Genomic DNA, 22,128 nt, shown 5'->3' on the forward strand with positions numbered 1-22,128 from the left:
TTAATGAATTAAAATATAAGTGGGGTCTACACAAAATTAGGAATTCATAAGAATTGAATTCCTGATTTGGGAGGAATTCAATTATTCGATGGGAGGTAGTATTCTAATTCATGGAGAACTAACCCATTATATCCTCACACAATTTTAAAATTCCAAATTTGTCATATACTTTAACCCAATAATGAGGATATTTTAGTAATTACAATCACTCCTACCCCAATTCCATATAGTTTAGTGAACAACTTCAATCGGAACTCAGAATATGACTCCTCTCAATCAACTCATCCTCAATTCAATTCCTCCTCATCCAATTACGCATTAGTAAATATGCCATAAATAATTTGGTAGTATGGTGTATTAAGTTAATTGTAGCTTTGTTTAACATCATCCTTTCTAATTTGATAAAAAAGGTGGTATTTTCTGATTAAATTTTTTTAAATTTTTTTTTCTTGGAGTTTATCCTTCCTACTTCATAAAAGAAACAAAATGAAATTTTAAAGCTTATTTTTTGATGTACTCCTTGAAAGTGTATTTGAGCCTCAATTTGCCATCTAAAACTCATTTTGTCTCACTTTATCCTATTTTTCACAAAATATTAATTAAAAATTCAATTTTAAAACTTAAAATACATAAATAAAATTAATTTTTTTTTTAAAAAAGAAGATTAAAAAACACTGCATCAGTACCCTGCTCTTCCCTTCCCCACCATCTGCCCCCCCATCCTTCTCTCTCTCTCAACCCACGACCCAAACCTTAGCCCTCCTCCCCGACCCACACACTCTCTCTCTCTCTCTCTCCCCCTCATCTTCCTCCATCTCCAATTCTCTCTCTCTGTTTGTCTCCCTAACTACCCATGTTACCCAAACCTTAGCCCTCCTCCCCGACCCACACTCTGCCCCTCTCTCTCTCCCTCATCTTCCTCCCTCTCCAATTCTCTCTCTCTCTGCCTCCCCAACTATCCATTAATATTTTGTCAAAAATGAGGTAGAGTGAGACAAGTATGTGTGAACAATGGGGTAAAGTGAGACAAAATGAGTTTTAGGGGGCAAAGTTAGAGTCAAATGCATTTTGAGGGGTATGTCAAAAAATAATCCAAATTTTAAACTAAAAAAAGAAAGGTGTTGCAGAAACCCGATACAATTTTTTTGGGGAACAATCTGCAGTTCCGTTGGAATTTGCATGCTCCCCTGCCTGCCCAGTGGCCAGTGCTCAGTGCCCAAATCTCAAATCTCCCAACCAAAACCAAACCAAATGTAGCCAAAGCCACCAACTCCAATGGATTTGTCAACCCTCCAACTCCAAATCCAATCAAAGAGACCACCGCCTCCCAGTGGCAGCTCCTCCTCCCGCAACATCAACCGCCTTCCCTCCAAATGCCTCATCCCCTCCCTCTCTCTCCTCACCCTTCCCTTCCTCTTCTACCTCCTCTCCACCGCCCACAAGCTCCACCACTCCCCCAAATTCGCCCACTCCGAATCCACCCTCTTCGGCGTCGTCGTCTCCGCCCGCCCCTCCGCCGTCCGCCTCCGCATTTTCCACTTTCTCGACGGCACCGCGCCCTCCAGCTCCACCTCCTCCCCACATGGCCTCTCCGCCTTCGCCGCCAAGCCCGATCGCGCCGGCGGATCCCTCGTCCCTCTCCTCCGCTTCGCCAAGCTGCAGGTGCCCAAGAAGGAGCGAGGCAACACCAAGCTCCTCTTCTTTGCCGGCGCCGAGCTGGAGGCGTTGGGGCCTGAGGTTGCTGAGAAGCTTCTGGAATCGTGTAGGAAGGTGCTGAGGTCGTCGGGGTTTTGGTTCAAGGACGAGTGGGCCCGGGTCATTCCAGGTTAGAATCTTCATGTCCTGTACAGTAGTTAGGGTTTGCTTGAGTAAATTGGTCACATTGTGAATCGGAATTTGCGATTTTGCCGCGCAGGTGAGGAACAAGGTGTTTATGCTTGGGTGAGTGCCAACTATGCTCTTGGAACATTGCAGAGTGAGCCTCAGGAAACTACTGGGATTGTTGAACTTGGTGGGACTTCTTTGCAGGTTTATTTTCATTTACCAACTACTACTGGCTTTATTTTATCATTCTAAACAAACAATTGCATTTCTAGCTGTGTTTTTTGTGTGTTAATAATAATGCTTGAAAATGCAAATCACTTGCAGGTCACTTATGCTGCAAAAGAATCACTAGAAGTGAATTCTTCTCCGTCTCGAATTATCAAATTGTTTGGAGTTACTTACCACCTTTACAGTCAAGGCTTGCCGCTATTTGGCCAGGTGTTTGCATCTGAATTCCGTTTGTAAATGTATTTTTGAATTAAAAGACTGTTGATGGAGTTGGTTGGTCATGAAAGATTGTGGAGGAAACTCCAAACATGGACAACTGTGTTGCCTGGATATTGTGATTTTATACACTCTGTATGCTTAATCTATGCCTATGTCTGACCAGTACATGTGCCAATTCAAATGTGTTTGAGCAACTACATATGTGTATATATTGGAATTTGATAGGATAACATAATTATGAATTGGAAACTCTCTGTATGTTATAAATTGGCATGTGTATGACTAACTAGATATTAATTAATTAGTTATGTGGTTCTATTAATTAATAACAACCTCTGATATCTACGTAATTAGTTCACTCTATCCTGTTTGTAAATTTATAGAGCTTGTGTTCTTAATCTAAATCTGTGTTTAATTAGTAACTAGCACATGTGCTAGTACAAGTTTGTGTGAGTGCAGCACTTGGAATCGTGGTATTTCTTATAAAGATTCTCATTCATTAGTCACTTTTATCTATTAATTAACGTACCTTGATCTGCAGCATACATAAATGATATTGCTTGTGGATATAAAATCTTTAGTTTGGACTCAATTTAATCGGATTACTTGTATGTTTTATTAATTTTTTTTCACCATAAGTACGTATGGATGGGTAATGGATTCTAACTTTAATTTCTTCTTAATATCAATAATTTTCATAGTCAAATACCACTTGTATTTAATTTTTCTAGTGCTTTATGAATTAGCTTAAACTTTAGGCTACTTGATCACGTTCAAAATGTTTTGATGATACAGTGGAAGATCCTCAACCAAATGTTGTGACAAATTCTTTTTTTCTTTTGTTTTGTGTTTTTTCTCCAGGATGCAGCTTGGGAATCACTGTATGAGCTGCAGAAGTCCAGAGATTTGACACCTTGTAAGATTTGTTGACCTTTCTCTTTTTCAGAACCATGGAATAAAAGTTGATTTCGTGGCTTTGAACTACTATAATTATACATTAAAATATATATTGCACAACTTTCAGTTGCGTCTGGATTTTGGCTCCATTCACACCATTGATTTGTGCCTTTTTGGTTCCATTCACATCATTGAGGTGCTGATGCAGTTTTCACATTTAGTTTTCTTATAGAAGTGGACTTGTTGTTCACTTTTGTTGTACTGTTTAATTTTTAATAAAAATTCAAGTTTCTTATTATATAAAAAATAAAAATAAAAGAAGAAAAAGAAAAGGGATGAAGATTAACTTTAGTTTAGTGTTACTAAGGCATCAGTGGCACATTCTAATATTTTCATTATTTTAAAGCTCAATACAATCATTATAAAGTAGTCAGAGGTTTCAAGCACTACAATTTTAACTAGTTTTAATTGCTTGAGCTCATTGAGGGTTCCGGAATGCCTGGGTGAGTCAAAAGGCGGAAACATATATCTCAATTGCATTTTCCTGGATTTTTTTAATTCATATTTCGTGATAGTATATAAAGTTATGGGTCTGAAACTTTGAGATTTTGATAAATGAGAATTGAAAATTAAATATACAACTCACATAAAGAATGACTAAAAAATATAAAGACACTTTAGCACATTAGACTGAACCTTAGCATGATAAAGTGCTCTTGATGCTCGAATATAACCAATGAAGCATGACAATGAATGAACACAGTGGTTACTTGGGAGAAAAAAACAATGGAATTTTAGGTCATAGATTGACCATTATTAGATTAGCAATGCTAAAATTTTTTGTTAAGACTTTACAGAACTATGATTATTATCATAACCATATTCTTAAAGTTTGAGAACTCTCTAATCAGCATGTTGATGTTGTCTCGTATCCATATTCCTCATGGCACTATTCATGCTTAGTAGGTTTGACTACCTTGCATACATTGCTTTGTTGTTCTTGGACCATTGTTGCTCTTCATGGCTATACCTACTTATGCATTGTTGTTTGTTTCAGATAGTTAATAGTTTGGTATTCAAACATGCAATACTATACAAAACTATATTTGGAACTATATCTGGATATGAAACAAATCTTAGCATGCAGCATTTTAGTGGTTTAATCTGTTGCATATATGGGCGTGTTAACATTAAGCCTCAAGTATAAATTCGTTGCACGTTCAGCCTTTTTATTTTAAAATCTGCTTCTGATTGTGGCAAAAAAATCACTTGTAATGCAGTTTCGAATTCTAAGGAGAGAAGTCTTGGTAACCCTTGTATTCCCAAAGGATATAAGCTGACAGTGAATGCAAGTGATACACAACTTCTGGTGTCCTCAATGGGTGGAAACTTTTCTGCATGCAAATCTGAAGCTTTGGCATTATTAAAGAGAAGGCAAGGTAGCATCATCTTTTGCTCCTTCAGTGTCATGAGTTTCTGATCTTCCTTTTCATTTGAAATTCAATTATCTTGTGCTGGTACCAATTTTTAGTTGACTTCCTGCTTCTGTTGGACAGTTTAGTGGAATTATTTCTTTATATCTTTTCATGTTAGCCCCTTATATAACCATAAAATAACATGTCTATAAAAAGTTGTTTTATTGTTTATTAGCAATAAAGTTGCCCTTTCCTGAAAAAAGAACTACTAATTAGCCTATTTCTCAGTGTCACTATTGCATATGTCAGTAGTGGCAACAATAGAACTTTTGGTTATAATGTGTCTCCCTAGAAGGGAGTAAGATGGAAGACCAAATTGCATTTTAAGCGCCAGAACAATGGATCTAAGAAAGAGCTCTGTTCTTGGAAGTTTTTATAAGGGGCAAGAAAATCCTCGATGCTATTTTATGGTTTTGTGCTGGGATAATTTTCAATTAAAGCACACACCCGCACATGTGCAAAACATCAGTCTTTGAGGAGTTTCATACTATGAAGTAATAAATGCAGCATAACTGGTGAAACTTACCGATTTAGAACAAGTAACAAGAAATTTAGAAATTAGAAAGGGATTTAGAAAAGAAGTGGAGTTAGGATTCAAGATAATAGAAATAGAGGAATAGAAATACCGAACAAAAAGATTAAGAGAAGAAAACTGAGGATTAGAATCAGAATTATAATAATAGAAGAGCTGATCAGAGAGAAATAGATAGACTGAAGAGAGATCTCGAAGAGAAAAGAGATATTAAGGTTTAGAAGGCAGAGAAACAAGAGAGAACGCAAGAACAGATAATTTCATTCATCCATGAAGTCGTCTCTATTGAATTACCAACCACATATTTATAATAGGAAAGTGATCCCTAAGTTACCCAACTAGAAATAGGAAAGTAATCTTAATCCTACTAGAAAGAGGAAAATAACAAATTAAAATAGGAAACGAAATAAGAACAACCCTAATTCATTATTCTGCATCACCCACACTTGCCTTATCCCAATAAATGAGATGCAGTAAATGTTGTGGACTTCAAACCAACGGATTTGTTTCAAGTTTTTACAAGGTTATCTCACAGGTATTGCCCTTAAGATTGAGGCAGGTGACCATCTTTCACCTTTTTAACGTACATTGGCAGTGGATGGATGAAGTTAGTTAAGTGGTGCCAATGGATGGATGAAGTAAGTTAAGTGGATGGAGCAAGTGAGGTGCAGTCAGTAAAGGGGTTGTCAATTAGTAGAGAGGATGAAAAATAGCATTTTTCCCTTGGATCTCTAAATCTATCCATGAAGCGCTCTTTCCTAAAGTCTTTAAGTCAGGTTCTGTTTCTTAGTCTTTTCCTATTAGATCACATGTGAAGGGGTGAGAGATTTCCTGAGAAACATTTCACCTATTGTGCATCCATATTTGACCCAACTTTTGAGAACTAAGAGCATCCAATCATGCTCCTTAATTTTTAGTTAAAATTTAGCTAAAAACATTAGAAAGCTATTTTAGGAGCTTCTTAAAAAAATTTCAACTCCAACCATGCTCCCTAGTTTAGGGAATCATAAATGATTTATTTCTTTTTTTTAATTTAGCATAAATGCTCTCTTCATATAAAATAATAATAATAAATAATTGGCATTAAATAAATACTTAAAATAGCATTAAAGTAAAGAAGCATTTAATTATAGGGAGCCACTAGGAGTCCTTTCTCTCTCCTCAGATTTAGGAGCTCCTAGAGGTCTCCCTATTTTAGGAGTTGGATAGGGAGCATGGTTGGAGGTGGGTTTTCTCACTTCCTTCCTAAATTTTATCTAAGGAGGTTGTTTAGAGAGTCCATTGTGGATGTTCTAAGATCTCATTAGATAACTGACCTATTCACCATATAGCTAGAATAAAATGTAAAGAGAATTACAAGGTCAACTTGCATGTTGAAAGCCATTTGTGATTGATGCAGAGTTCAGTTGGAAATGACATAGTAAATGATTATGTAACTATATCATCAATTGACAGCATGACTAATCAAGCTTAAAAAAAATAAATCACACTGCCTGCTTATTGATAAATTTTATAAATAATATCTACCTATACATCCATGGAAATACACTTTGATTTATGCTATTTTACCAATTTTACTCTCCTATAAATTATCTTGTTTATAGAAGCATTCTTTTTGAGAAGATATCTGTTAGATAAATTGTGAAGTTATAACTCATTGGTTTATGAGATTCTAGGTCACTTGTATGAAAAAAAGATATTCATTAATAGCTGTTATTTAAAAATGCAGACAAATGCATGCACGCACCTTGCAAAATTGTCTCATCCTTTCCTTTTGAGTTACGAGGCAAACCAGTTTCTACCAAGAACTTCTTATTTACTTCTGAGGTTGGTAAATAAACAGGTTATTTCATTTTCTTTGTTAAAGTTTAGCCGGCATGAGTTTCTGGTTTGTTACAAATTATAATTAGACTATTAATTGTTACTGGTCACAGTAAACTTCTTTGTATTTTACACCATAATTTCATTAAAAAGTATAATGAGATTATTTCCTAATTCCCTTTCTAAAGTAAAATCATTTAGAAGGGGCATTAGGATTTTCATTTAGAAATTGAAACTTTCTAAAATGTATTTTAGGGATTGAGGGTATTTTAAAAAAGTTTAAAATGGGGGAGAGAGGTAAAACCCAATGTTAAATCGCACTTTTATCCTCTCATGTATGACCAACGCATCTCATTTCTGTCAATTTATTTGACAGAAATGTAATTTTGGACCCAATTGCAAACCTTACTAACCTGTAAGGGTATAATAGTTCAAACTGCAACTACACACACTAAAGTGTTGTCAGCCAACATTGGGCTCATATTCAACCAGATGGGTGAGTGCTTCTTTGGTTTAGGTTCAAGATGGTTTAGGAAGCACTGGCCTGAGTTTGCGTCTGTCTTCAAATTCTCTGTTGCTGCTTTATGTAGGTATGCAAGTAAGCCACATCGAGCCGGGCTACGGTTCATTTAAGCTATGCTTGCTAGGTTGAGCTCAACTTGAGCATTGACCTTCAAGTTTAAACCTGGTTCATTACAAATTCAGAACCTATAAAACAGGCTGAGCTTGAGCTTGAGTCTGAAACTTGAAAAAGAAAAATGAATGAATTTTAAAGTACATATTTATAAATTATACTGTTAACTTAACAAGGTTTTTACTTTTTTGTATTATACACTTTTTCGTATTATACATAGGCTTGCAAGGCACCCTCCACTAAGCAAAGCCTACACAAGCTCACTGTTTTAAGAACAAGTCCAATTTACTCAGGTCTAAGTGTGGCCTTTGCAAGCAGCATAGCTCATTGTGTGCAACCCTGGGAAGCCAGGGATTTATCTTGTTAAGTACATGGTATGGCACAAAGGGACTGCACTTGCTCAGGAGTTAGTCAACTTACTCAAAGTAGGTGTAGGAAGAAAAAATAAACCAACAAAACTATTAAAGTTTATGAGCTGTGCTTCAGAATATGATCAGAATAATAGGCACTTGTAAGGTTTACAATGCCCTTGAGACCTGCTCTCTTATGTAAGTTAATCATTTCCATGAGTTCTAAACTTGCTAGCAAAACCGATTTACTTGAACTTGGATTCGAGGCCTTTCTTGCACAATCATATATTCCCTTTTCCTACTGCCAGAAAAATCTGGTCCATTGATTCCTGAACTCCACTGGAAAAGCAGCACAGCTTTCTTGATTGTCTAAAGTTGTCAAGAAGCTTTATTCCAACACAAAATACCAAAAAGTTTGTCTTAATCTCAAGGGAGCTTATCAAGCAATCAAGGCCTCAAACATTCTATGTAAGTTTAGAAATAAAATACAGTAAGAACTATAAAATATTAGGGATTTCCGACAAATTTGGTTTTCTAACATGTGCTTGAGTGCTGTTCTAGGTTCTAGGAAAGTAGTGACGTGATAGCACTGACCTTCTTAAGTATTGCCCAGAAATTAGAAATTTGTATCCACCTAGGTATGAATGTGCGATCATTAGAATATATCAATGGTTCGCTTCAGCCTAAGTGCATTTGCAACTTAGCTTACCCTGATCACTGAATGTCACTATAAATGAATTGACAATTTATAGGAGCGTGTGGCACAAGGGAGTGCCTTTTATAAAGTGCCTGTTTGCAAAAATTTTAAAGGATATATTTAAGTTCGAAGGGTGTTGTAAACTCAATTTCGCCTGAATCTACTTTAAAGGGAGTGTAAGGACATGCTGAAGATAATTACAAATTTTCACGTTTTAGTTCTAGGCTACTTTTTGTTTAACCTGAATACCTTTTGCCTTATTTCTTGTTTGTTTCAGTCATTAATTTGGTACTTTTGCCTGTTTTCAACCATGTACAGCTTTTTGGGCTGGTTCCCACGGCTTCTTTGTTTGAGTTGGAGGCAGCAGGTCAACGTTACTGTGAAGATGATTGGGATAAACAGAAAAATCAACATCACAGCATCGTTGACTCGGATTTATTGAAATATTGTTTCTCATCTGCATATATGGTGGCACTGTTGCATGACAGTCTAGGAATCCCCATGGATGAGAAAAGGTATGTTGCACACTTGCAGGTTTGGTAGTAACTAGTAATCTTCATCTATATTCTTTATGTATCCATTGGATCAGGTGAGTTAATTAAAAAGCTGCCAGAAATCCTATGAGCTATACAACTGATATTTTTGGTATTGATGCATGCGTAATAACGAAGAATGCATTTCTACAATGTAGAAGGCTTTGTATGCACTCTGCATGTCTTCAAACTTCATTTTACTGCATTTTGTGGAGCTATCCTTATTGCATACCCTTTACAACACTTAATATCGTGATCTAGCTTCCCTTGAACCTATATTTGTTGTAAGATGGAAACCTTTTTGTATATGATCAAGTTAATGTTATTACTCTTTTCAGGGTTGGATTTGCAAACAAGACTGGAAACATTCTCCTTGATTGGACACTTGGTGCTTTCCTCGTTGAAACAATGCTGGAGCCCCTTGAATGGGAACTGGACAATATGGGCCAGATTGTTGGAAATGAGTCAGTCACTTACTTCTCTTTCTTTGCGTTTCTCTTAATTGCTCTATTCGCTGTATTCTTTGTATTGCAATCGCGGAAACCACAATTAAAGACTATATACGATTTAGAGAAGGGACGGTATATCATCACCCGTGTACCTAGGTAATTATACATCTTTATTTTGTTTTATTTCTTTTTTAATTTCTTTTTTAAAAGTTCATTCAATAGGAATCTGAAATCTGTATTTTTTGAAGCAATTGTTGTCAACAATTAATGAGAGCACCTTACCAACTCTGTGTCTACTTCTTAAGAGTATTTCTTCCTTATAATCAAAATGGGAAAATAAAATATCCATTTTGTAGCGTGGTATTGTTTCACGCATCCTGAACCAAAATCTGGATTCAACGCATCTTCATTTTCATAATGTGCCAAAGATGTAAAGGAACAGTTTAGTTGTCACAAAGTTCGCAATTGATTAATGTTTATTTCGATGTCCGATTTGGTTGATTTCTGGCATGAATGGTCTTTGAAGGGGGTCTTAGAGACGGTTCATAAAACCACTATGACTGCGAGCCTAACAAAGTAGCCTGTATGTTATTTATATGGTAGTGTATATAAAATTTTCTCAATAGATTAGAAAGGAGTAATCAAACTTTAAAACAAATATTGTGCCTTATAATTAAAGTTGATTTACTTAATAAAAAACAAACTTACATTAATGTTGGAAAGATTTGATTGAGGGCTTTATGGTGATTCAATCAAATCCGCTGTTCGAAACCTGTGTCCATTGCAACAATCTCTAATTTCTCTAGAGTAGTAGTAAACAAGTTCAATCTTTCTGGAATCTTTTTCTGTTTTAGGCAACTTTCTATCTTTAGATGCTTGAGCTTCATCATTGCATTGTCTTCCACTGTCCATTCCTCCAATTAAAGAAACAAGGTGTAGAACTTGCAGCTGTGGAAACCCTTCTGAAGAGGAAACCAGTTCCCTCCATTTGTATGATTGGTTCCCCGAGACAAAGCATCTTCAGGTATGGCAATCTTTCTAGTTGAACTATCGAATCTTTCTGGAGCTCAGAACCAATCAAACTTAGCTTGACGAGGTTTCGCTGAAATTCACATACGTCAGGTAACTTCTCTATTTTCCCCTTCAAACACAGCTTGTGGAGATGTTGGAAATGAGAGAGGCCCATGGATGTTGGGAATGTTTCATTGTTCATCACCTCCAGCGACAATGATTGCAGGTAGCACATTCTCCTTAGGATTGAAATCACCAAGTTTACTTTTTCTAGTGATAATCTTTCTATTCTCAGTCATCGTAGACTGATCATGTTGGCTAAGCCGCCGTCTTCTATCCATCTTCCAGCCCATGTAGTTTTTAGGGTCTGTAAATGGCTCAAGGTGTCCAATCTAAGCTTGACACAATTTGGTTGGGACTTATCACAAAGGAGCAAATGCTCCAAACGTTTCATCTTCCAAATTACATTGGGGATGGGTGAATAGAAGATCCCAAATCCAGTGTCTCTAGGTTCTTCAAGTTTCCAATCGATGATGGGATGTAGCAATTTTTAAGAATCTGGCTCACTCCAAGATACCTCAACTGAATTAGGATCCCTATAGCACTAGGTGTATGCTTTAGATCTAAGACCTTCAGCAACTTGAAATCCTTTTCAATAAAATAGTAATTTGGATGTTGAAAGTCATTGAAAAAATGAAGGGATCGTAAATGGGGAGCATATGGATTTAGGAAAGGTGAGTGTAGGAAACCATGCTGCGTAGGGTTAGAATGTAAGGCAATTCTTCGAGATTTGGTTGATGGGGAAACTGATGATTCAACTTCACGACCAGTATAAATTCCAAGAAAATTTTCTTCCCTCGATACAGAGAGAGAGAAGTCTCTAAGAACATCATGGATGCTGATGGTCTTAACCCTCCCAAGTGAGGTTAGAGTTCCCACTTGGATCATGCACCTTTTAATCAACTCGTTCAAGCAATTTTCAGCAACAGCTTCTGCTTTATCTTTCCCCTTGTTGTGGTAAGAAAGAATCCTTCTGCTACCCACAAGCGCGTCAATTGTGTTTTTGGTATGGAGAAATCCTCAGGGAAAAGACCCAAATGGAGAAAACATGATTTTAAGTAGAAAGGCAAGTCTTTATAGCTCAGGGCTAAAATTGCAGTAACACGATCTTGATCAATCAGGTGCCAACTGATGTTTTGATGGACATGTTCCCATTCCTCTCTAGTCTTGATTTTCCTGGATGGTAATCCTCCAAGCACCACCACTGCCAAGGGAAGATCGCCGCATTTCATCACCATCTCTCTTCCTAGATTCTCCGAGTCGGAGGGAAAATAATCCATTCCCGGGAGTGATTTCTTGCAAAACAATTCTAGGCTTTCGTCTTCTGTCATTCCACTAGTAGGAAATGCAGCTTCCAAACTATCCCAAACCTCCTTTTCCCATACATCATCAAGAACCACAAGATACTTTCTCCCTCTCAAGAATTCATGCAGCTGCTTTACCATCTCTTCTTCTACTTCCTCCAAATTGCCTATATTTCGAGCATTTACATCTTTGATGATTCTTCGCAGAGTCTCTTCTTCTGTACTCTTGAGATACATAAACGAACGCCTTACAATCAAATTGGTCCCTTAGATGAATGAGATTGAACAAATTTTTCGCAAGAGTAGTTTTGCCCAAACCACCCATACCTAGAATAGATACCATCTGGTGCCTCGGCCCCTCTGCTCCTTCCTAGATAGCTGTGTTAGCAATGCCTCAGTGTCTTATACAAGATCAACCAAATCATCTTCCTCAGTATGGGTTAATGGCTGCCTCCACCATCGCAGCCTCTCATTCGTAGAAATGATGCCTTCACCTCTATCTCCCTTCGGTGAAGCGTTGCTGGCAATGCCAAAACTGTCCTTTTGCTTAGAAATGTGGTCGATCCTTGATTCCTTGATTGGATTTTTTCAATTTTCCTCTTGACTTTGTGATGATGGATTGGCATTACAACTTTTTTCCCTAAACTTTGTGATGCTGCTGCTTGTTGCGTCTACCCAAGTGTAAGTAGTCACACGTAGTAATAATCTTGGAAGTCCAAGTATCGTATCCTCAAGGAGCAGGCAGGCAAATGTCTTTAGACAAAGAAATAATTAAACATACCAAAATAAATGTGACAAGCAAAATGGAAAAGTAATTTGATTTGAGTGTTGTAGAGATTGAGTTTAAAAATGAAATATCAATGATGAAAATGCTAAGGCATCAAGGTTCAATTCTTTAAGCAAAATATGTTTCATGCTCTTTAATCCAAATTATAACTTGATTAAAATTATCATTGAGAAACTTTGACTGGAAGATAAAGAAATTAAAATCAATTTAATTTTTCAATGTTATCTTTTATTAATGATTGTTCAAAAAATGGAGTTGCTTAATATCTAATCTTTTAATTTAAAAGCATGCTAGTCAATTCTTAACAATGAGGAAAATATAATTGAACTCATGAAAGATAGTAAGACTTAACATCAATCAAAATAAAATGATATGAAAATATTGAACAACCAAAAATAAAAGAAGTTAGCAATTCATATCTATATTGGATTAAAGAACAATGAACAAACTTACTCAAGGGACATTCCATTTAGCCTTAGCTAGAGTTCTAGCAACTCATTCAAAAGAAAAACATAACTAAATTTTAAATGAAATGGATACAGAAATTTGTCTTAGTGGTCTCCTTGCCAAACAAGTTAATGGGTGATTTATAGTAGTCAATGAGGTGAGTGGAAAGCTAATACATTTATGGTGGGTAATGAAGGGTTTAAGTGAGAGATTAATTGGATTAAACATGTGTTGATGGTGGAGAGTCAGTGGAAAATAAATAATGGTGAGGTAGTGAACGTTAAATGGCTATATGAATGACATGAAATAGGCTTCAACGTTTTTGTCTTATCTTCTTCCTCTTTACTTCTCTTTAAAATCACAATAATCCCACAATCAATTCTTCAATAATATCCGCCAGCAATTCTCTTCACACCTAGCTTGAACTTGGACAAATATATATTATCATCTTTTGGCTTTCCAACTTCTTACAAAAGATAAATTCACCTAATAAGTTCACCGAATTAAATACATAAAATTCATAAATCCAATTGGTGTGAATGAAATGTAACATCAACTGAAATTATCTTTAATATGCCAAATTTATATCATAAAGTCTCCAAAATAATATTTAAAAGATGCAATTTGAGACTATCATCACAATTCCCAACCAGCTTATTGCTAGTCCCTGGCAATTCAAGTGACTAAAGGAAACTCAAATTTAAGCAAAAATGAAAAATAAAATAAATAAAAAACAACTAATCCACTTTTGCAGGAAACGATTGCATTTAACGTATGCAACAAGCCTTTAAACCCTTAAGTTACCCCTAAAGGATGAGTTATAGTCTCGTGAGAGATTTCAGGATGACACCCACAAACATCATGTATGAGGCTAGCACAATTATTCAGAAATATGAAATAAAATAAACTTTGAAAAATTATTTCAACACTTGCCACCAACAAAAAGGACAAAAGCACAAAGTCCGAATTTTCAATTTATAAACAACATTAAAAGAGAGAACACTTATTTAACATTTCAAGTTAATCCCATCACGAAGTCCAAATCATTTATAATTAGCCAGTAAACTTTTCACATGTTTCCTTTGGTGTAAAGTGAACCAACACAATTGAGTGGCATTAGCTAAATTCCAATCACACCAACCCTTTGATCTCAAGAGTTGTCAAACTCCCTTGCAAGAAACAAACCAAGGTATTTTTTTTAATACTATTTAGTTTTTATTTTTTCAAAATGTGGGTTGTGCAATGCCTAGCTCCATTAACCTTTCTAAGTAACCCATATAGCGAGTATTAGGCCAGTGACTCTCAAACCAAAAAGGCTTTAGGGCACTAGGTGTAGAGCACCTCTAAGAGCTTACTAACTTAGGTTAAAAAGGCTACGAAACTAAACTAGCCGCACAAAATTATTCACACCCAGAACGTCACTGTTTGACGTGAACACTAATTGCTAATTAGGCAAGAAGCCTAGTTACTAAGTAGAAGCTTGAATAGATTATTTCAAGAACTTTTTTTTAGGCCCAGACTATTTCAAGCCAATTGCAAAAATATTTTTCGCAGGTTAAGGGTTAATTGCCATTTATGGTAATTTAATCTGAAAGAATCCAGATTTAATTAGTTTGATTAATAGCTAGCTTCTAGATTTTTTTCCCAAAGGCTCAAAGTTTGATCACCACTATTGATCACTAGATTCAGAAATCAAATCAGCAGAAAATGGGGACGATTGTTCTCTCCACAAAAAGCCCACTTGATCCCCAACGACAAGACGTCTACAGAAGAAAGAGCAGAGGACGGTAGAAAGGTTAACTCGGAAAACCACTCCCCATAACCATTAAATGCCAGAAAATAAGGCCAAGTTTCTTCCCATACTCGTGAGGATTTCTCGTCCGTACAAAGCTGGGTTTATAAAAGATAAACAAGAAATAAGAGAATTGGTTGTTCAAAAGTCAAAACTGATCAATCTTGAAAACTGACTCTTGATGGGGGCTTTTCTTGTCAGACTAACCACCACCTTTTTTGTGCCGGAACAGAGGATCCTCTCAGCAATATGTCCTCCAGATAGTAAGGAATAATCACTCGTGCAGATCCTCTATAAATATGAGAGGACATGAACAGGATTGAGGACAACAAAAATTCAATCAAAAATAGTCATACTAACAAACTCAAACAAGATCATTCGATCCGAAGTCTTTCAGACTCAAAGACAACCAAGCTCTTTGTTTTTGCAAAAGTCATCCAGCCTTTGACAAAACAGGCAGAACTCAAACTTTCGACCACAGTTCAGCTCAAAAAAGCAACTCATAAGGGAAACGAGATTTCTTTCATTACAAATTTGGTTTAGACTAGGTGAATAAAGTGGAGTTCGAGTTTTTCATAATATGAAAACCTCAACAAATTTTCGAAGAAACCTTGATGTCTCAGAATCCCCAGAATAGCTCTTAGATGATCCATAGTTAGTCCAATCCAGACTAGAGGTGTCAAACGGGCCGTGTCGGGCCGGCCCGTCCTATTTAAACTCATACTTTTAACGTTTTCGTGTCGGGTCGGCCTGACTCATTTAATTTATCGGGCCGTGTCGTCCGGCCCATTTAGTAAAATCATTAATCCCGGCCCAGCATAAAGCCCATGTCTACATTGAAACGGGCCAGGTCGAGCTCATGCTCGTGCCATACTCGGGCCCAAGAACCAACCCACTTAATTTGAATTTTTTTCACTTGATTTTTTTTTCCACTAGATAATTCAAATTATAAACATTAAAAGTATAATTAGAGGCAAGAAATGATGAATTATTTGAAAACATTAATCAATCAAACATCCAAACAATATGAAAGGGATGAGGGCAAAAAGTGTCCAACTCCACAAAGTCCACTTCAACTTTTCATCTTTAAACAACTTATTATTTTATATGTGAAGAAATGTCTTGCTTTGATTATAAGAGAATCGTATATGTCATATGAACTGATTAGATATAAAGTCTAGTGTTGTTTAATTAAGGGTTAATCGTTTTATTAGTCCCTGAACTTAGACCCGATTTGCATTAGAGTATCTCAATTTTCAAAATGGTTCCCGTGGTCTGTCAACTTCAGTTTCGTTAGGACAAATGGTCTTGCCGTCAATTTTGTTAACTTTTCGGTTAAAAACAAGGGCAAAATGGTATTTTGCATCAAAATTGATTAAAATATGAATAAAAAATTAGAAAACTAACAAATTAAAATTAAACTCACTCTCCCCTTCTATCCCGATTTCTACTCCCCTAAACTTGATTTATCTTTTTTTTGTTGGTTTTTTATTTGAATTTCTTTTATTTTTATTTTAAAGATATGATTTTTTATTCATTTTTTAAACATAAAAATACCATTTTGCCCCTGCATCTAACAGAAAAAGTTAACAAAATTGCGATAGGACCATTTGTCCTAACAAAAGTGAAATTAAAGGACCACGGGAACTATTTTGAAAATTGAGGTATTCAAATGCAAATCTAGTCTAAGTTCAGGGACTAATGAAATGATTAACCCTTTAATTAATTTGTAGTTGATATGTTTAATTAATTAAGGACCCAATTAATTTCCCTAAAATGAAAGACATCAAATATCTGTTTATGATTATAATTTTTTTAATATATATATATATATATATATATAAACAATGACATTAGATGTCAAATTTTTGCATTTTGACTTTTGAAGGAAAAAAAGAAGTTAAAGTGGGCCAGGCTTGGGCCGTGCTTGAAGCGAGCTTGGGCTCGAGTCGTGCTTGAAGCGGGCTCAGCCATGGGCTAGCCCAATCCATTCGACCTCATTTTTTTATCTCGGCCCGACCCATTAATATTCGTGCTCATGCCTTGCCTTGCCTTGCCTCATTTAAATAGACTGGGCTCATGTCGTCTTTGGGCCGGTCCATCCTATTTGACACCTCTAGCCCAAATTGAAGAGATCTCAGTTTTGCCCATTCGTCAAGTCTCTCCATGGCTAAAATATATTAAAAGCTTTGTCAATCTCAACATTGGTATCAATTTCCAGCTGAACCCTACCAGTTGAAGGTGCTGACGTGCAATTCCAGTCAGATAAATCCAGTCCATCCTGAGTCATAAGTAAAAATCCAAGAAAAAATCCAAGTCCAATGTTCTGATGTCTTTCCAGACTTGGCAGTTCTTTTTGGTTTAAATTGTGTAATAAACAATTTTCTTTGAATTAAGTTTGGTCCATTTGCAACATTCATTTTTGGCTAGAATGACTAGTTTTTATTGTGGGAAATCATAAAGTCCTCACCCATCTGAGACAAGAAAAGAATTTACTTGGGAGATATTCCTCACCCAAATTCACAATCACTTGATCAAAGTCAATAGCTTGAGGCGCAAGTTAATAAATTTTTATAAGTTTGTTAAGGTTTTTAGCCCCTAACAGTGGCACACTCACACACCAAAAGAAGTTGACTTGTTGACCACCAATGGCTTTCAAGATAATGGAGAATTTCACCCTACCATCACAGGAACTACATCAAAACAGGTGAACATCAAGTTTGTGAGCTTTTCCACGGCAATTGCAATAGCAAGCTCCGCCATCTTTTATCTCTTTGATTGGACTTTTTTCTTTTCTTTTTTGTTTTTGTTTTTGTTTTCTCAACTTCTACTGCAGCTCCCCCCTCTGATGTTGGTGTCTTGTTAAAGCGTTCCATGCCAGTCCACTTCTCTTTTTTTCTTTTCCATGAACCTTCCAGTCAACTTCCAAATACTTTCCGAAGTGTAATTCATGGGTGGTTTCCTTGCTTCCGCGTGCACCTCCGGCCCCTCCCTCATCAGTCAAAAGGGAGAGAACCTTATTCCATACCCCATGTTCATTTTGCCTTTTTCTTTTCCTTTCTTTTTTGCAGATAGTGGCCCATGCAGGGTCCCTTGATTTAGCTAAAATAATGTATTTTTGGTTCTGTTCCATATACGGAAATCAAAATTCGGAAAGGAATGAATTGTTTAATAATACAGTACTCAGTGGTATTTTTATTTTTGTTTAATTTACCTTTACACAAGCGATATTGGAGAGGGAAAAGAGCCGTGAGGCCAAGCAGTGAATATAGATGGAAACTAGAGTTAAAGAGAAGTTGCAGGGGCTTGGCTTTGTCTACTTAAGTCATCAATGGCAAAAATGATTACTATTGTGGCAAGAAACTAACAAGAATATTATCTTAATTATAATGATTACAATGTGTTGTATTCTTTGTATTGCCAACTCTGCGTCTACTTCTTAAAGCATTTCTTCCTACCTCTATGTCTTATAATCAACACGGGAAAATAAATATTCATTTTGTAGCATGGTATTGTTTCCGGCATCCTGAACCGAAACACCCAGGGGCGGAGCTATACATAGGCCTGAGATGGCCTGGGCCCCCCCAACATCTTCTCACCTCTTTGACTATATAAAGAGTGTAATATAGATTGCACAAAAAAATCCCATAGTTTTAAGCTTGTGGCCCCTCCAAATATCAAACTCTACCTCCGCCACTGGAAACACCAGAATTGAAAGCATCTTCGTGCCAAGAACGTAACGGAACATTTAGGTTGTCACTAAGTTAGCAATTGATTAATGTTCATATCGATTTCGAATTTGGTTGATTTTTGGCATGAATGGTCTTTGAAAGGGGTCTTAGAAATGGACGGTTCAAAAAACCACTATGAATATGAGCCTAACAGAGTAGCCTGCATGGTATTTATATAGAAAGGAGTAATCAAACTTGATAACTAATATTATGCCTTATAATTAAGGTCAATTTACTTGTTAAGAAAGAAAAATTTACATTAATCTTGGAAACATTTGAAACAATCTAATCTGTTGCTTGAAGCTTTTGTCCATTCGGGCGATCGCCGTCCTTTTAAGGGGTCGTACCTTGTAACAACCTGTAATATCGTAACAGTATTCGACAACAATCTTTCTGGATTCTTCAGTCTGGGGCAATCTTCTATCTTTAGATGCTTGAGCTTCATCATTGCATTTTCTTCCACTGTCCATTCCTCCAACTCCATTAAAGAAACAAGGTGTAGAACTTGCAGTTGTGGAAACCCTTCTGAAGAGGAAACCAGTTCCCTCCATTTGTATGATTGGTTCCCCAAGACAAGCATCTTCAGGTATGGCAACCTTTCTAGTTGAACTATCGAATCTTTCTGGAGCTCAGAACCAATCAAACTTAGCTTGACGAGGTTTGGAGGAAATTCACATACATCAGGTAACTTCTCTATTTTCCCCTTCAAACACAGCTTGTGGAGATGTTGGAAATGAGAGAGGCCCATGGATGTTGGGAATGTTTCGTTGTTCATCACCTCCAGCGACAATGATTGCAGGTAGCACATTCTCCTTAGGATTGAAATCACCAAGTTTACCCTTTCTTGTGATAATCTTTCTATTCCCAGTCGTCGTAGACTGATCATGTTGGCTAAACCGCCGTCTTCTATCCATCTTCCAGCCCTTATAGTTTTTAGGGTCTGTAAATGGCTCAAGGTGTCCAGTCTAAGGTTGACACGATTTGGTTTGGACACATCACGAAGGAGCATATGCCTCAAACGTTTCATCTTCCAAATGACATTGGGGATGGGTGAATAAGAAGATCCCAAATTTAGTGTCTCTAGGTTCTTCAAGTTTCCAATCGATGGTGGGATGTAGTAAGTTTTAAGAATCTGGCTCAATCCAAGATACCTCAACTGAATTAGGATCCCTATAGTACTAGGTAGTCGCATGAATCCAATTGTATCCTTTAGATCTAAGACCTTCAACAATTTGAAATCCTTGTTTTTAATAAAATAGACTTCTGGATATAGAAAGCGGTTGAAAAAATGAAGCGATCGTAAATGGGGAGCACATGGATTTAGGAAAGGTGAGGGTAGGACAGTATGCTCCGTAGGGTTAGAATGTAAGGCAATTCTTCGAGATTTGGATGATGGAGAAACTGATGATTCAACTTCACGACCAGTACAAATTCCTAGAAAATTTTCATCCCTCGATACGGAGAGAGAGAAGTCTCTAAGAAGATCATGGATGCTGATGGTCTTAACCCTCCCAAGTGAGGTTAGAGTTCTCACTTGGATCATGCACCTATTAATCAACTCGTTCAAGCAATTTTCAGCTACACCTTCTGTTGTATCTTCCCCTTGTTGGGGTAAGAATCCTTCTGCAACCCACAAGCGCATCAATTGCGTTTTTGGTATGGAGAAATCCTCAGGGAAAAGACCCAAATGGAGAAAACATGATTTTAAGTAGAAAGGTAAGTCTTTATAGCTCAGGGCTAAAATTGCAGAAACACGATCTTGATCAATCAGGTGCCAACTGATGTTTTGAAGGACATGTTCCCATTCCTCTCTAGTCTTCATTTTCCTGGATAGTAATCCCCCAAGCACCACCAATGCCAAGGGTAGACCACCGCATTTCGTCACCATCTCTCTTCCTAGATTCTCCAAGTCGGAGGGAAAATGATCCATTCCCGAAAGTGCTTTCTTGCGAAACAATTCCAGGCTTTCATCCTCTGTCAGCATTCGCGGCTCATGGGGAGTGCTCCTTGCATCTGCATGTAAGGCAACCTCCCTGTTTCTGGTTGTCAGCATCACCTTACTTCCTGCCATTCCACTAGTAGGAAATGCAGCTTCCAAACCATCCCAAACCTCCTTTTCCCATACATCATCAAGAACCACAAGATACTTCCTCCCTCTCAAGAATTCGTACAGCTGCTTTACCATCTCCTCTTCGTCTACTTCCTCCGAATCACCTATATATGGAACGTTTACATCTTTGATGATTCTTCGCAGAGTCTCTCTCCTTCTATACTCTTGAGACACATAAACGAACGCTTTACAATTAAATTGGTGCCTTAGTTCAATGTGATTGTACAATTTTTTTGCAAGAGTAGTTTTGCCCAGACCCCCCATACCTACAATAGAAACCACTCGACGCCTCGGCTCCATGCTAGATAGTTGTGTTAGCAAGGCCTCAGTGTCTTGTACAAGATCAACCAAATCATCTTCCTCAATATGGGGTAATGGCTGTCTCCACCATCGCAGTCTCTCATTTGTTGAAATGCTCCCTTCACCTCCCTCTCGAGACGAAGCGATCATGCTTGCAATGCCGAAACTGTCCTTTTGCTTAGAAATGTGGTCGATCCTTGTTTGGATTTTTTCAATCCCCCTCTTGACTTTGTGAACATGGATTGGCATTACAACTTTTTTCCATAAACTTTGTGATGCTGCTGCTGCCTCTCTGAGGTAAGTTTCTACTACATCTTCGGCATCGAAGGCCACTTCTCTTATCTGAGACACCCAATTGCGAAATCTTTCGTTTCTGTCTTGCTCTGCTGCATGATCTGCATCCTTGAGAAAGCTTTGCATCCACCTCAATTCGTTTCTGATTTGCTCAACTTTCTCACCAACCCCATCCAACAGAATCGCTTCTTGAATTATCAAGTTCGTGAGCTTTTCCACGGCAGTTGCAACAGCAAGCTCTGCCATCTTTTCTCTCTTTGATTGGTTTTTCTTTTTCCTTTTTTCTCTCAACTCTGCTACTACAGCTCCCCTTGTTGGTCTGCTCTGCTCTTGTTAAAGCCTTCTGCAAGTCCACTTTTCTTTTCTTTTTCTCTTTTTATCAATGAACCTTCCAGTCAACTTCCAATTATTTTCCACATTGTAATTCATTGGTGGGTTCCTCGTTTCCGCGTGGGCCTCCATTACTAGCCAGGAAGGTCCCTTCCCTCCCTCATCAGTCCAACGTCTAATTTAGAGTTCAAACGGGCATCTTCCTGTTCATTTGGGGTCGGTTTCTTTTCTTTTCTTTTTCTTGATAGCGGCCCATGCAATTCATTTGTGGGTCCCTTGATTTTAGCTAAAATAATGTATTTT

General features: G+C 37.2%; 2 protein-coding genes and 1 pseudogene across 2 annotated transcripts; 1 reads left to right on the plus strand and 2 right to left on the minus strand.

The window, feature by feature from the left end:
* The first annotated feature begins 689 nt into the window (after positions 1–689).
* On the plus strand, positions 690–9,944 carry LOC148920692 (putative apyrase 6). The gene is made up of 8 exons (XM_089044542.1): positions 690–1,825; positions 1,916–2,028; positions 2,149–2,262; positions 3,133–3,187; positions 4,449–4,607; positions 6,905–7,002; positions 8,996–9,192; positions 9,549–9,944. Exons 1-8 carry the CDS (start codon positions 1,276–1,278, stop codon positions 9,817–9,819), a joined length of 1,557 nt encoding a protein of 518 aa, XP_088900668.1. The 5' UTR covers positions 690–1,275; the 3' UTR covers positions 9,820–9,944.
* A 439-nt stretch (positions 9,945–10,383) lies between these two features.
* Positions 10,384–17,823, minus strand: LOC148920693 (putative disease resistance RPP8-like protein 2; annotated as a pseudogene).
* Positions 17,824–18,933: 1,110 nt separating this feature from the next.
* LOC148920694 (putative disease resistance protein At1g50180) lies at positions 18,934–21,944 on the minus strand. The gene has a single exon (XM_089044546.1). It carries the CDS (start codon positions 21,739–21,741, stop codon positions 19,051–19,053), a length of 2,691 nt encoding a protein of 896 aa, XP_088900672.1. The 5' UTR covers positions 21,742–21,944; the 3' UTR covers positions 18,934–19,050.
* Positions 21,945–22,128: the final 184 nt, after the last annotated feature.

Source organism: Prunus mume, linkage group LG1 (genome assembly GCF_029339155.1).
Source record: "Prunus mume cultivar Tortuosa linkage group LG1, ASM2933915v1, whole genome shotgun sequence".
NCBI classification, from domain to species: domain Eukaryota; kingdom Viridiplantae; phylum Streptophyta; class Magnoliopsida; order Rosales; family Rosaceae; genus Prunus; species Prunus mume.

Coding starts and splice junctions, on each gene's coding strand:
- LOC148920692 (XM_089044542.1), top strand. CDS start 1,276: ATGGATTTGTCAACCCTCCAACTCCAAATCCAATCAAAGAGACCACCG. Junction 2,263..3,132: donor GCTTGCCGCTATTTGGCCAG/GTGTTTGCATCT, acceptor TTTTTTCTCCAG/GATGCAGCTTGGGAATCACT. Junction 3,188..4,448: donor GTCCAGAGATTTGACACCTT/GTAAGATTTGTT, acceptor CTTGTAATGCAG/TTTCGAATTCTAAGGAGAGA.
- LOC148920694 (XM_089044546.1), bottom strand. CDS start 21,741: ATGGCAGAGCTTGCTGTTGCAACTGCCGTGGAAAAGCTCACGAACTTG.